General features: G+C 39.0%; 1 protein-coding gene across 1 annotated transcript in view; it reads right to left on the bottom strand.

The window, feature by feature from the left end:
* Window positions 1–5,293: 5,293 nt before the first annotated feature.
* Window positions 5,294–16,920, bottom strand: part of c1orf21 (chromosome 1 open reading frame 21) — a 56,366-nt gene continuing 44,739 nt past the window's right edge. The window contains exons 3-6 of the mRNA NM_001079184.1: window positions 16,100–16,194; window positions 12,335–12,411; window positions 9,824–9,884; window positions 5,294–8,171 (exon numbers count right to left, since the gene is read on the bottom strand). Of these exons, the coding sequence (NP_001072652.1) occupies window positions 8,133–8,171; window positions 9,824–9,884; window positions 12,335–12,411; window positions 16,100–16,194 (272 nt within the window). The 3' untranslated portion in view covers window positions 5,294–8,132. The remainder of the gene's footprint in view (window positions 8,172–9,823; window positions 9,885–12,334; window positions 12,412–16,099; window positions 16,195–16,920) is intronic.

The raw sequence follows: 16,920 nt of genomic DNA, 5'->3' as shown, positions 1-16,920 counted from the left end.
TGTCTCTATGGTAGATGGAAGAAGGGCTTTGAGGAAGTAATGATGTCACAGCCATGTGACCGAGATGTGGGCGGGGGAGCTGGGTGATGAGAGGCTTCCTCCAATCCGCGCTAAGGGGCCGTCACGTCACATGAAGGTTGTAGTGTGTATGCGCTCAGTTACAGCTCGGAGAGGAGGGGGGAGGTTAGCGCTGGAGCCTGGTTTAAGTGGTGAATGGGCGCAGCAATACCAGGGATCGCATGAGAGGAGCGCAGTGATACATACAAGGCTTCCGTGGGGAGGCGCAGTGATACATACAAGGCTTCCGTGGGGAGGCGCAGTGATACATACAAGGCTTCCGTGGGGAGGAGCTTAGAGTAAGCTGCATGGATATGCTCACAGTGGTTGTGTGGGAAAAGTCGCATGATATCTACGTAAAAAGCAAAAAAGAATCTTATTTGTAATAAAGTTGTGCTACTCTCAGCAATGCCTGTAAGTCCCGACTTCTCTCTCTGAAGCTAAACTACTGATTGGGGACCGCCTCAGAATGTTACAGACAGTGGCCCTGGCCAGAAGCAGTTTTTACACTGCTAATATAATGAATTCAAAACTGCAGCGCCTTCTGCTGAGAAGAATTGGTTTTGTTTCTCTGCTCTGTTTAAAGCAGCAAAGCTTGAGAGACGGCTCTACCCAGTAACTTCATTTTCAGTGGGTTGTTCTGCCGCGCACTGAGCAGCAGGTGGCGCTGCTGTTTCAAATTCATTATATTGGCAGTGGTAAAACTAACTGAAAATGAAAACCGGTCTGACCAGTCCTACACCCAATTTTATCTGATTCATTAAAAAATCTACTTCATTATACATTTTACAAAGGGACTGCGTTTTACCTGCAACTTACTTGCTTTCAAGGTTAAAACTCCCGAATGGTTGCCCTTTTATCACCTGACTGTAGCTGGTAGCTTAATGCACAGAATGCCTTAATGCCCTATATATTCTGATAATGGGTGAGTGCAGAGGGGCTCTGTTTCTGCCCAGCTTTAAAGGCACATAGGTTGTCATAATAGAGGCAGCAGTAAACAGTTTTGTGCAAGGCATGTTAGGGCCCATGGTGCGAGTTAGCTGCCTGTGATCGATCTTCAGACTGCTCAGAAATGCCTTTCCACTGGCAGCAATAGGAGTTGCTGGTGGAAAGCCCTTTGCATTCCTTTGGTATTCCCAAGTCGCAAGTATTTTCCTCCTGCAGGCAACTTTGCCTGACTTTGGAAAGCCGAAGTGATGCTTAGGCCTTGTCACTGGTGACTCCTGTTGTGGCCAGTGGAAAGGCATTTTGGAGCAGTTAGTCGCCCACAGTGAAAACAATAAAGAGCTTGCCAGGTTTGGGTTCTATAACTGATTGCTCCAGTAACAGTAAATCTGGCCCTAACTATGTGAGGCAGTGTGAGTTTTTGGATTTGGATAGCACTGGCTTTTGCCATTTGTTAAGACAAACCCGTAATCAATACTTTGACTTTAAGGGACACACATAGGTAACCCAACATTGCACCATACAGCAGGAGGTGCATCTATTTTTGTAGATGGGCATAAACTTTAGTTTCAAAGAAATGGCATTTTGAACCTTTCCCAGAGTTGCCAATGTGGAGCAAGCTTTCTGGGAAAAAGGCATGGCCTAATTGGTGTGAGGGTGTGGCCTAGCATGACCTCAGAAACGAATCACAGCACATCGCACGTCAGCCTATTGGAATGTAGAAAATTGGTGCATTTGTGCGTCTGATACGTGGGAATGGCCCATTATGATAGGAGTGGGGGGGAGAGCTACAAAATCGGCTAACATTGGGATATCAGGAAGAGTGCACATGTATGATTTCAGTGAGCTCACAATTAACTTGTACTATGATGCTGACAGCAGTAATTAAAGGCATATTTTACTTACTCTTCATTCATAAATATTCATATTTTTATTCTGAAACTATCTGCTATCTGGTAAAGCATCATTTCCAGTGCAACCATAAAGTCAAAGATTAACGATTAGAAATAAGAACAGCGATAAAAATGAACACTGGGAGTTCAAATCTGGGAATCAGAGTTTTTTTCCAGTTCAAATAAACTCAAAATGTTACGAAACTCGACTGCTAATTTATTAAACAATTTAAATTTAAAAAACTGGAATCAAATAAAACTGAAAAACCCTTAGATTCATCTAATTCGGATTCTACTCATCATTTCTCATTTTCGTATTAAAATAAAGTTTTGGAAACCCTAATTCTGTGACTTTTAATACAAAATAAATAATGAAGACTGACAGTCTAACCTCTGTGCTCTTTGGGACCAGTTTTCAAACCCCAGTCAGGCTCACAATGTAATCCAGCTCCTCCCACATTGGAAAGCAATGGATTCTGGGACTTGAAGTCCCTCTGCTTTCCAGAGTTGCATTACACTGTGAGCCTAAAGGGGTTGGAGAACTGGTCTCTGTGAGTACAGAGATAAACAATAATGGATTCCTTTCAATCTGTGAATTCAGGTATATCTGTGTTAAAAGAAATACCTTTATATTAATTTCTGGAAGTTCAGATAGTATTTTTGCATCTTTTCTACATAAGCCCAGCTGAATGAGGTGAATCAGTAAACTGGTGGATTCCAGGGCATGATGTTGTGGATGCTCTGTCTGGACACTGGCTAGAATCTCAGCTATAAAGTATGAAAAACTGCTCTACTGAACCATCTCCATGTCAGCACAGAGCATTTCCCCCAAAGATACAAACTTTATTATTAGAGGACAGTGACAGTTGCTTATAAAATGTGTAACTTTTACTGTACCACATTCTTCTCTTCCGGGACATAATGACACAGGGTTGGCCCCTCCACAAAAATATCTTTGGAGTTGCCTGGCACCCACAACAACTTACCCGGCCCCTCCCACATAAAATAGATGAACATTTCCAGACAGTGGAGTTGCTATAAAGAAAGCAGACCCTGCAGCCCAGCCCTCTGTACAACTGCAGGGTCTGCTTCCCCTATAGTTGCACCCCTGCTTCTCCCGCTGCATGTATATTTCCCGAGCATGGCTTGTGCTATTGCAGAGACACAGAACCAAAGAATCCCACCTAAAGTTCAACAATCTTGTTTATTGAATTCTGGCTTTTAACAAAGGGCTTGGTACAAAAATATTCCGATCATTACCAAGATGTGCACAGAAAAGGTTTGCCGGCTATTGATAAAGTCAGACAGAAAAGAAAACATGAAGCAATACTGGATGTGTCCTGTATACACGTATACAATCAATACAGCAAGGGTCAGGCTTGCTGGCAAATGAAGCCTTTGTTGGAGCAGATCTTTCTCTTTTCTATAGAGTTTTTACGGCTGGTGCGGAGTCCTAAGAAACATCATTGATCTGTCCATACAAAGATGTGCTACAGCATAGCCCTTCACCTGTTTGTAAGGCATTTTAGATCCAATTCCTAGACTTTCACTGGTGCTTACACAGAGAATTAGATACACCAGAATAGTAAGTCTAGCCTTAGACCTTTGCCACTAAACCAACTTATACCTTGCTACTTTCATGAGACTAAATATAGATTGTATTACTTTATATGGGACATGCCACATTATGGAAGAAAAATGAATCTATATTTAGCCTGTTAAAGGTAGCCAGCTTAAGCTGCTCACGTGGCCCCGTCCTTTTATTAAACTCTGTATATTAGATGCAAACACATATTTAAGGGAGATTTTCTTCAGACAAAATGCAGTCTAAAGGGTTATTTCACAATTAGGGTTATTTTCTGTGTGGTTTAGGGTTGCCATCTGGCCATTATTTCACTGGCTTAGACACTAAATCAACAGCTTGGCCACAGATCATATTACAAATTTACCCTCAATGTACTTGCCAGTAAATTTGTAATTCCCTGTCCTAACTGTTCTGCCACTCAACTCGTCTCCATCCCACTTATTTAACAGCAGCTCCTAACCACCTCACGTTCCCCTCCAGCTCTTGGTCCGGCCATTCCCGGCCCAACAACTCACCTTCCTAGAGCAGGCCGGTAACTTTTATCAATAGATATCAATCCTACCCTGCTGGACATACACCTGTAACTACGTACTGCTAGGGTTGCCACCTTTTTTCCCCAAAACTTAGAGGGAGGCCAGAAGTAGTGACACAGAGGGAGGCCAATGACTTCACGGGGTGGGAAGTGGGTGCATCAGGGTCTGGGTGGAGAGATGCATGAGCTTTTTTAGGGATGGCAAGCACCAATACCTGCACTTCTATGTGTCTCCCACTAAAATTACTAGGAAAGGCAGTCAGGGGTATTTCTCCACTGGTGAAAACCCCCAGCACAGAATACACTGTGAGTGACATTAGCCAATGGAACATCAGGAATAGACAGTTTATTGGTACCTGACAGCAGTCAGATATAGAGCTTGGTCAGTTAAAAAAGGGAGCATAAAATATATATTAGGCTATCTGAAAAATATTATGCTCCATGTACGGATGCCTGGTTACGACTATTTTTTGTCTGAAGGTCAACTTCCCCTTTATGAACAAGCAGCAGTAAAAAGAAAGTGTACTATACTTTAACTAGAAATATACACTAATTTGCTAAAAATATATATATATATCTTCTAAAGATCACCTCATTTTTATTATGGTAAAAAAACAAACTGCAAACTCAATATACATTTGCCATATATATATATATGTATGTACACAATTTACACAGATATAGAACGTGAATATACATTATAAATCACAGAAGACAACTGCTTGCAGTTACACAGGTAGAGAGGTAAAATGAGTTATGGAGGAGTACATAGACGGGGGAAATATGTTCCTTATTCAATGAGTTACCTCTCGTTTCTATCCCATACAGAGATAGTACTATGTGGGTTATTGTGTGCACAGAATCCCCTGAAAGAAGAGTCATTTAGAGAAAGGGAGGCTGCTCTGAGACAGGAGCACTGTGTGTTTATGAGACCTGCATGATACTGTGGCACATAGCTGTAGAAAGGCAAATATGGGGAGCATGGATGTTGTGTGCACACAATAAGCTATGCCAAAATGACAGCCAGAATAGTTTATTTTTTCATGAAATGATGTTTTTTTTACCTATGACAGCTGCGTGGGAGAGTCATACTGGTTCTCTAACATACCATAGGTATGCCTATTCTGTTTCTAGCAGATCGGCTTCTTCTCTCTTACCCTACAGACTTTTACAATCATTAGAATTTAATTGGCAGCACACTAACGGCACTTCCCCTATATAACTGCTTGCAACATATCATTGCGAGTAGCTCACATTTAAGTTACATTCTTTTTTTATCACTTTTTTTACATTATACTAAATATTTTACCCCTATTTTAAAATGACGTCAGTTGAGCTTATGTAGAAAAGCATAAACATGATCTGAACCACCAAATATAAATGTATTTCTTTTCATACAGACCTGATTCAGCAGATTGAAAGGAAACCATGATATTCACACAACCCCCTCCTTAGGCTCATAGTGTAACTCATCCCCTCCCCTCACATTGTTTAGTTGGGAAGTGATGGATTCTAGGACCTGTGCTTTCCATAACGGGTGGTGCCCAGATTCTCTGGATCCAAAAATTGTATTATGTCAACACACTCACCATTTCTTGTTTTGCAATTTGTTAATTTAGTTACACAACAAGAACAACAATTGGGGCGTCTGCACCTTCTTTTGTCAGGCTAGGTGGTGCAGACTCCCCTGAAATGTTGTTCTTGCGGTAAAACTGGCTAAATAAAATTACAAATTGCAAAGCAAGAAATGCAGAGTGCTTCAACTTCATACAATATTGGTGTCTAATGGTGATGTAGCGGTGTGTCCAGGAGCAGCACCACCAAGAACCATTTGCACAGTTAAAGTGTGACTTGTGCTCCCCATTTATCTACATGTCCAGATTCTCTGGAAAGCAAGGGGGACTTCAAGTGCCAGAATCCATCATTTCACAACAAAACAAGGTGATAAACAGGTATAAACAGGTATGTCTGTGCAATCATACATTTATATTTATTTCTGGCAGTCCACATAGGGTTTATACACATTTTTATCATAAGCCCAACTGAATGAGCTTATGTCAAAAGGGGAGGTGTCATTTCCCTTTAAAAGTGAACTACTAATTTTGTCAATGAAAGCCCTTAGGAAAGAGGGGATTCTTATTTCTACAGTTTATAAACCGGTCCATAAATTCTTGTATATACTGGGCACGTCTCAAGATGAAACCCTTGAAAGTGAAAACCCCAACTCATGTATATGAATTGAATAACTGCCCGAGGCACTTCAGAACTTGGGGGATAATGGTGGGATACTCAGCAACATGATGTAAGCAAATGGGACACAAAACAGAGATTGAGCGTGCACCCACTGTTATACTGAATAAATACGGCATGATAATGTGAGGGGAAGCTGCACCAGTATCTTGATGTATATGTGAACGCACACACTTTACTTTGTGAACGCATGCCATGAGCAGCCCTTTGCCAGAATACAATCCCTTATCCCTTCATTCCCTGACTTGAGTTAAATGGGTCTTTCTCACAGTGGGGGGAGCGAATGGAGCAAGAGGCAGACAGCAATATTCCATCTGTGCATAACATAAATAGCCAGTGTACGTGGGAAAAAAAAAAATATTAGGTCACTGCTGTTGTTCGACAGTCAACATACTTCCATAGACAAGACCAGAAAGTCTATCAGGAGAAATAAAAGCTAAGCTCAGTGTATGTACTCACCCAGTATGACAGCAGCACTGATGTATATATGCTGATGGGCTACAGGCAACAACACATTTATGCATTCACACAACTCCCTCGCTTCAGACTAGTTAGGCAGGAGCTACAATATGGGGGCCCACCAGCTGCTCTGGACCTACAGTTCGTGTAGTCTCCAGAGAGCACAACATATTCTCATAGAAGTCAATGGGGATTTCTTCCATCCGACCAGTAGGAGCAACAAATATAAACTGGACACAACCAAAGCCTTCAGTGTGAATGTAAAAAGGATCAAGAAAAGAAAATTACAAGTTTTCACCTGAGAACACTGCACATTGTTTATGACAGGCGTTTAGTTAGAGCCAGTTTTCTGCTGTTACATTTGCTGGGATACACCGGGCATTTTCACACAGTTCTGCCACTCATTACTAGTGACTTATATTAAGACCACTGATCATGCCTAATATTCTGCTTTAGGGTAATGCCACACAGGGTGATCTGCAGTGTTTTGTAGCACTGCAGGTGGGGGACTACATGCTTTAAATTGCACCCATTCACTTTATGTAGATGCTGCCTGTTCCGATGGGCGATTGTCGCTCAAACATGGCTCCCGCATTTGCTCACGTCTGGCAGGTACTTTTGGAAACAGACTGAAACGTTATCCAAACATTAGCATTTTATGTTCTAATGAATAATTGTCTGCATGGAGCACAGTTACATAGAGAACTTGTACATACAATCACAGCAGCCTGCACTGTAGCTTCTACCCAGAAGCACCTCTGCCTCATGTCACAAAAGCAAAATGTGCATACAGCCATAATGATAACTAATTACCCACACTTAGGCACATATATGTAATGCATGTGGTTAAAATGCCAGAACAATGTCTGCAAAACCCCCAAAACATAAAAAAAAAAAAAAACATAAACTCACTAACATTTATTTTAGTAGAAAAAAATGTGGGAGATTCATATGATTTGCAGACTGTGGTATGTGCAATTAGAACAAACGACATCTCAAATCCCTCCACTACCGGTTGGAACATCTTTTCCTGAAACACAGCAGGAGGAAGAAACAGGAAGCAGTCCGTGATACGGAGATCATCAATATTAGTTCCTTTTTGGCCAAGTTAAACCCTCACTCCACTGGTGCTTTTAGGCCAAGGAATACATTGATTGGCTCCTCCGGTTGTGAAATAGTTATATCCAAATCGGAAGCAATAAAATCTCCTACCAAACCCATCGAGCTTCTTAGTAGAAGACAGTGTGCCGCAATAAAAGATGCGATAGAAACAATTGCAGAGAGACAATGTTCTAGGTTCGCAGCAAAACGATAGGAGTCCACAGCGGCATTTTGCTGTAGCATTTAGGGAGATACATTGCCAGAGCCCCACTCGGTGTGTTAAGATATTTACACATATTTTGAATTGAAGCTATGTTATATCCTCCTCTTCTGAGCAGTAATCTTGTCCCTTTAAAGAAAAATAATGAAAATAATAATTAAAAAATAACAGAAATAATAAATAATAATAAAATATTAAACATTTATCTTGGTCATGTATGACTTTGGCGCTTTCCACACTGCCCCTTAAAAAACTAGACACACAAAAGCTGCATGGCTAATTTGGCAGTTAAAGGGCCATTAAGCTCTTGAATTTTATAGCCAAGCTAAATTTAATATATATATTCTATCTCCCCGAAAAGGCTAAGAGAAAACTTAAAGGGGAACTCCAACCAAACACCACTACCACATAGTTTCCATAGTTTCTATGATGGTTATTAAAACACAATATGACAGCTAATACAGGATTTTTAATTGGCTATACCTGTATTAAGAAAGTTCCTTTCCATAAGATATTACATTTTCATGTTAGTTCCCCTTTAAGCTTATGGAAACACAGATGTCTGCATGAAGCAAAGTTGTTTCCCTGGAAAGCTGTGAAGGTAATTTTCTTTGGCACAATACCCTTGTGTCTCAGAAACAGATTCTTTAAGGTGCTCTATTATTTACCACTTTATTAACTGTGATGCATCAGATACAATCATAGTGACAAACAATAGTAGTAAAGCTTAAAAGGGGTTGTTTACCAAAATGTTTTTCACAAATTACATGATTTATATTGTATAATGTACTGTATTTTTTATATCTCAGTGTATTGTTCCTGAGTCTGAGCTACACATTAGAACTGCTTTCAGGTAACCTATTGTTTCTCCTACTCCCATGTAACTGGAGGAGTCCCAAGCCAGACTTGGATTTCTTACTATTGAGTGGGGGGTGGACTGAAATGAGAAAGATGTTATGCAAAAAAGAATAAGGGGCTGATTTTCTAAATACTACAGTCAATCGCTACTGTGATTTTGCAGGATATTATGCCTTTCTGCAATTATGTACAATTGATTTTTTTTTTTACAAATTGCGGAAAGATTCAGTAGGTGTCAATGGTACTGTAACAGTCAAGCAACTTGAGATTTACATTTTTTTGAAGCTTTGTGCATTTGCATTTGTCAACTTGAAAATGCATTGAAAAATGCAATTGTGAATTGTGAATAACCAATTCACAAGTTTTCATGAATGTGTGCTAAAATGTGGTAAAAGTCGCAACTAGTTCTGTTTTCTTTGTGTTAAGCTAATTATTCAAAAAACATACAAAATACATAACCAACTAAAGACCAACTGCAAAGTTGCTTAAAACAGGCCCATCTAAAAAATACTAAATGTGAATGTAAAACTGAATTTTCCCTTTAACCTACTTCCCCAAAATGGAATCACAACCCACAGACTGGTATCCACTGTCACTTTACATTAAGTCATATATAGATACCAGGCATTCACATCTTTGGTTTTTTTAGAGAAAACTCCATGACAAAATGTTGGATTTACATTGTAATTACTGTTAATCATCTCTAAGCATATCAGAGGCTCAAATATTGCCAAATTGTATTTTGGAACAATCTGGCCAGTAATTAAGCCTGGGTGCCTGATGTTATTGGAAAGAGACATGCAATCATTTTCTGCATTATTTAGCCTTTATTTTTTCCTTTCAAAGCCACGGAGACAGCATGTTTGATGTTCAGAAAGTCGGCAGATATATAAGGTTGGATCATCATTTTGTTCTTAACTTACCTTTTCAATTTTTTCATCCAGCATCCTGAAGAACTCCTGCTGGCTCTCAGAGATGTGGATACTGAAAATAAAACACGGGAAATTAGTTGCCAATATTCACTACTAAACCAAAGAATTAATGGAAGCAAGAGAGCAAACATCAGCATTGATACAAAGTTGGCCATAGAGTTTGCTACAGTGTTGGCCATAGCAGGCAGTGGTGCAAGCATTCTATTGTATTAGTATATCAAGATAAAGGCTTAAGCAATAACATTTTTTATGTTTATTCTGATAAAACACTACATTTTTAAGCTGGATTTCTTGAACCAGTTTTTTGTTGGTGCTGGGGGCACAGGCAGAAGAGTTGTACAAGGTTACAATAAGTTGACAAAAGTATCTAACCCAGACCTGCCTGAGTTTATGGTGCTCCCTTCACATAGTTGAGAATGATTTTAAAGGTAGCAAATTTAAGGATTCTAGAAATGGAAAATCACCTGGAGCCAATCTATAGCTGAAGGTGAGCAAATCTGTCCCATACACAACAGAGGAACTAACTAATGAAGGTTTCCTTGGTAATAGACCCAATTCTAATAATTAAAACAATTAATGGCTGGTTGACTCAGGGAGTAGCTCAAACAAGACATGCAGGAATACATTGCAAATTGCAATACTATAAGTTTGTATCAGCATGGTTTGCAGCACAACAGATCTTGCCAAATACATTTAACTTAATAAACCTAAACCCTGGGGTGACAATAGATGTTCTTGGACTTTGCTAAAGCATTTAATACAGTAACACACAAAAGGTTATGGATTACATAAAAGGAGAACTAAACCCTAAAAATGAATATGGCTAGAAATGACACATCTTACATACTGATCTTATTGATCCAGTCTAAAGTTACAGCATTTCTATAGTAGTAATAATCCAGACCTTCAAAGTTGTCACAGGAGCTCCCTATCTTGGATTTTATCAGAAGTGTCTGTGACACTCACGTGCCCAGTGCTCCCTGGGCAGCTGTTGAGAAGCTGAGCTTAGGGGTTGTCACAAATTATCAAGCAGAAAATTAGGTTTGTCAGATAAGCTGATGCTTATCATTAGAAAAGAAGATCTACTGGAGCATCTTATGGGACAAAGATCTTTCCTGCTAAAGGGCTGCGGTTGCCTTGGGCTAGTACAGGAGCACAAAACACAATGTACAACATTTCTACCCTACTTCTTTAATAAAGTTTTAGTTCTCCTTTACAAAATATTGGGTTGAAGTATAAATTACAAAGAATGGAACATTACCTAATTGGACCAGTGTTGTTAGTGGAGTACTGCAGAAGTCGGTCATTTGTCCTTTTTAAATTTGTTTATGAATGACCTTGAGATTGGTTTTGTAAGTACTGTCTCTATTTTTGTTAAACTATTTTGTGGATAACAAACTGTGTAAGTAAAGCAAACAAAGTACTGGCTTGCATGAAAAGGACATTATCTCAAGGAATGGAAACAATTTTGCCTCTTTAGACCCCTGGTAGGGCCTCACCTTGAGCATGCAGTGCTTTTTTTGGGTACCAATCCTTGACAGGGATATTAATGAGGAAAGACTGTCAAAATTGGGGTTGTAATCTCTGGAGAAAAGATGCTTGCAAAGGGACATGATTACTCTTTACAAGCACATTAGACAACAATATAGACAGATAGCGAGGGTCTTTTTTTACACATAAAAGAATAAAGAACTGAAATCCACACCTTTAGAATATAGAAACTGAATCTTTCATTTAAAACTGCAAAATAGTTCTTTATAGTGATGGCAGTGAGGTTGTGTAATGGCAGATTCTCTTAATGCCTATAAGAGGGGCCTGGATGAGTTCTTGAACAAGCATAATATCCAAAGCTATTGTGATACTAAAAATCCATTAATTTTGTATGGGTATGTGTATACACAGTTTTATATATGTGAGTGTACTGATTGTGTATACAGTATATGCACTGGGGGTCATTTAGAGGGGTTGAACTTGATGGACTTTTGTCTTTTTATCACTACTGCAACATGTATATATATTTACCCCAGTAATTTCTCCCTTGGGCATACTCATCTAAAAAAGATTGAATCCATCTATCCAAAAAATTGGTCTCAAAACAAACATGAAAAACAAACATGAAATTGGCAGGCCCTACTGAAGTTATTCTGTTATCTTCTGTATCACTCATGCTGAATCTCAGCCATCTCTAGCGTCATCTACACAACTTGTGTGACACATTAGATGGCACTTGTAAAACTTGATATTGTGACAGTTTTAGTGCTCGATTGTTTTCCGTTTTAACAAAGAAAAAAGTTATAAAAGATGCCTCATTAATTAATATGAAGGATGGTGATTCTCATCTAGACCTAATGTGGTTTTGTGTTGTTGCTACAGGTGGGATTTGTGTATGGAGCACTACACTATATTTTCTATGTTTATATCAGGCAAGTTGTTTAGCATTATATACACACACTTATTTAACTGGTTAGTCACTAATAAGCATGCTTCTTTAAATCCACTTACTTTATTCGATAGGGATGTCCTGCGCCTGCAGCTTCAACGTTACTTCTGGATCGGGCAGCATGGGTGACACTTTTCTCCTAAAATATCAAGAAAGACAGTTTAATCTAATGGTCTGCTTAAACATCTGAAATGTGAAGAGTACAAGGCAAAATAAACACGTGCTGTGTATTCTACAAAAAGCCAAGGAGCTCTGTAACCATGTCAATGCACAAGGACACATGTCTCTATATCTAGGTCATGTTTTGATTGCCGCTGAATAGTACTGGCAATATTAAAACAAGCTTGTTTCTGCTGATAGTAATGGGAACCAATACGAGAAGTTCCCACAGTGGCAAAACACCTTGAAAACCACAACCTAACAATTGTGGACTTTTCTTAATTAGAACTAATGTCTAACAATGAAGTAGTTGGAAATGCTATTTGTGCTTCTTTATTAGCCCAAGGAATAGTCCTTTAGCTGTGAAGATCTGTGCCTCCAGGGATGCCCCCGTAAGACCCCCATCTTCTTTTCTGCTGCCTAAACTCAAGGTAGCCAAACACTTTAAGATCCACTCATTTGGCAGATCTTTCTCCCAATATGCCCACCTAAGGTGCCCTAGGGCCAAATGACTGAATTATAATAGGTATAGAAGCTTCTGAGGACCACATAAATGAGCCTGATTTTCACCCAGATATCAGTCAATGAGGACCATCCGAGGGGCCCCATACATGGGCAGATAAGCTGGCGAATTGGTTTGTAGGACTTGAATTAGTAGCTTAAATCTGCCACTGTATGGCCACCTTTAGTTACTCACAACATACTGTGTATATATATGTATATTACATAAAAGCTTCATTAAGAGTATATTTTTATATCAAATCATCAAACATAACCTAATGCTCTGTATAAATGTAATAAGTGAAGAAGAGGGTGTTGAATTCATGTCACAGGCCACCCTATCCCATAATAAGGCTGCATGTTAACATCTTTTATAATCTTAAGAATATCCTAAGTTTTATTCAGGTGAGGTTCCCTGATCTACTACTTTGGACCCCTTTATAGAACATGAGCCCACAGTTCTGGGAATTATGAGTTAAGGACACCTGAAACACTGTTTTTTATTGTCAAAAGGCCTTTTGAAGATTAAATTAGTAGCAATGGACAGAATACATTGAAAGCAAATGCTTCGCAGATATTATCTGTGCAGGCACAGAAAGCAATATGTACTCTCACCCAAGGCTACTGTAATTGTCAGTGAAAGTGGCAAAGCTAAGTAACATAATTAAAACTGTTTCAAACACAAAGCAGCTGCAATATACTAGAAAAACAGATATTTGTTGTCTCTTAAAGCAATCACTATGCATATGCATTTCCAAGTGGGATTAATGTTAATTTAAGAACAACACAAAAGGATAAAAGTGACAATAATCACTGGCAGTCATACCATTGCCACCTTGGCTACTTGGTAGGCAACACACCAAGATAAATCACATTTCTTATTGATCCAAAGCAATAAACTGGCCATACAGCTTTCTCTAACACAGTATGTATGTATATGTATGAATATCTTTATTTATGAAGAGCTACTTATGTACGCAGCGCTGTACAGTAGAATAGATTAATACAAACAGGGAGTTATTAAAAACATTAAACACAAAATATAACAATAAATACAAGGTACAGTTGCAATAAGTTAATAATCAAAGAGACAAGAGAATGGAGGTCCCTGCCCCCTAGAGCTTACAATCTAGATGGAACAACTCATCATGCCACTAAGGGGTTAAGAATATTTCTTCTGAGCCCCTGTGAATCATACTACAGTGGGAGGCTATAACATGCCAATGACGTCAGCTAATGAAGTGCTAAGTACTAAGTAAAACAATAAATACAAAACAGGAACAGTCCTCAATACAAATCTGCACCTGAACAGCAATGGCTGCTGAATCATTCCTCTTCACAAATAGCTTTTATCACTTTTTCCTGAAAGTTGTAACTGGGGAACTACAGGTATGGATGGAATCCATTATTTGAATTTTTAAAAATGATTTCCTTTTTCTCTGAATTAATAAAACAGTACCTTGTACTTGATCCAAGCTTTTATTAGACTTAAGGTGCGAAGATCCAAATTACGGAAAGATTCCCTTATCCGGAAAGCCCCAGGTCCTAAACATCTGTATAATTTTATGAGGTTATTATGGCCATAAAACTATATTTACTTTTACCAGCCCCATCAGGACAAATCCCTGCTAAATCCTTACCACCTACTATATGAAGTTATACAAGTCTGTGCTTCTGTCTGCATGCTAAAACGAATATTTCTGAATGATAAAGTGAGTGAATGACTGCGGTGTTTGGAGCTGAAAAGAATGTTAATGGAAAGAATACCATTAAATCTATAAACAACTGTAAGAGTAAAAAAAATTCTCATTGTAAACAGATTTATTAAACATCCACTACCATTTCGTACACTATTTACAATAGGAATAGTTCGACACCAATCAATCTTTCATATTGCATTATAATTAAATTTTTGTGTCTGGGGCAGTGGCTGCTACTCACACTGAGATGTACTCTCTTTATCTCAGTTCTCATAAGAAACAATCAGTCTTGGAACACACAGATCAGATCAGTTGCCTAGTATGGGCCTATGTAATGTAGCTTGCTTTAGGTAGCAGAAAGCTGTAGCTTGCATCAATGTTGGGATTGCAACAATGACTAATGGCTACGCAACCACTCTGCAGAGCTTATTTATGGTCTAAACTGGTCTTGAGAGTTGGATGTAGCCTTTGACAAAAGTAAGCACCCAGGCCTGTACATTGTACTCACCTGGAACTGAAAACACTGCTAGATACAATATGGGCCACTGTGTGCACTGCCTGAATTGATTTCTATAGAAAGAAGCAGCCCAGGCAATTCCTGATACTTTGGGGCTGATTTACTTACCCACGAACGGGTCGAAATGAGTCCGATTGAGTTTTTTTCGTAATGATCGGTATTTTGCGATTTTTTCGTATGTTTTGCGCATTTTTCGTAGCGTTAAAACTTACGCGAAAAATGCGCAACTTTTCGCGTAAGTTTTAACGCTACGAAAAATGCGCAACTTTTTACGCAACTTTCGTAATGGATACGAAAAACTCGCGTTTTTACGCAAAAATCGTATTGGTAACGAAAAATTCGTAAAGAATCCGAAAAAATCGCAAAACATACGAAAAAGTCGCAAAATGTTCGTTTTCAAGTCGGAACTTTTCCAATTCGGGTCGGATTCGTGGGTTAGTAAATCAGCCCCTTTGTCTCCAAGACTTTTTTCTGAAAACATCTGCAATAAGATCAGGCCACAAATCACTGCTGCTCACTACCCAAACAGGCCGCATTTGAACAGATAAACTAGATTCTAGTTGCCCATTAGATTGAGTGCTCCTAAAAAACATTCCTGGAGCTAATCCACAGCTGCTTAAACTGGTGATGGCAAATGAGACATATTGTTTCCTGCACTAAATCTCCTACAGTGGGGGATACAAAATGTCTGAAAATACATTTGTGTTGAGGTCAACCTGAATCTCCACCAGTAAAACATCTGAATCACGTAATCACATGAAATGCCTTGTCTGGGTTAGGGCCACTTTCTACGCCACATTATTCTTTATTTTTTACTTTTTCACACAGACTTAAGGCCAATAAAACAACACAAATCACTGAAACCCTTGTTCCAAGACTGCAAAAACCTCATATAGCAGGGAGCACAAGCCTGGCCCAGTTGAGGATTTAGTTACCTTTAAATAACTTACCAAGTTCTCCTGGTTCCTTGAAACAACCTTCTGCTCCTCTTCTTCCCCATTTTTCATGTATTTGACTTCTTCAACTGGCTTAATCCTGTATTCATCTGTGGAGATATTTTTTTTAAATATATGTTCATATACACAAATCAGAATTTCTGTTAACTGTTGATTTTCCTGCTGTAAATGTGACCTAGCTAAACACTTATTCTAAAGATATCGTCCTCCACGGTACTGCTGTTATCTTATGTTATGACAAGTCCCGTGTTTGACAACATTCCTGGTATTATCAGAGAGGCCTGGCACTTGTACACATGCTCCTGCCCATCATAAACACTTAATCCAACAAAGTGAGGAGCTCAGCCAAGAATGGGAAGCACAGGCGAGATTAAGAGAAGGTTTTGGAGAGGACAAATTAAAACTCATGGAATACTGCATCCTATCTCAATGACTAATGGCTAATTAATAAGCTATGGATCACCAAGTTTCTTTTGGGATTGCCCTTTAATTGTTTCCTGTGGCACAGGCTATAAGGAATCAACATTCTGCTAATGACTGCCCCCATAAAAACTTAGTTTAAAAAAATCTTGAAAATAGTGTATACTTTTGTGGGTACTGTACATACTGAAAAATATGGCTTCTTCAAATATTTGTGTCTGTAGTGTTTGAGAAGAATTACAACCTGATCATTTCTCTTTAAACAAAATACAAATGTTATCTATCATTTAATGCGGTTTTCCTATATCTTTACTGGGAAGGGTAGTGGCTATTTTGCTTTTAACAATGACATAACTACTGCCAGTCATAATGTTGGAAACGCCCACAATAAAGGT

This window comes from Xenopus tropicalis, chromosome 4, assembly GCF_000004195.4.
Source record: "Xenopus tropicalis strain Nigerian chromosome 4, UCB_Xtro_10.0, whole genome shotgun sequence".
NCBI lineage: Eukaryota > Metazoa > Chordata > Amphibia > Anura > Pipidae > Xenopus > Xenopus tropicalis.
This window is presented reverse-complemented; position numbering and strand designations above follow the sequence as displayed.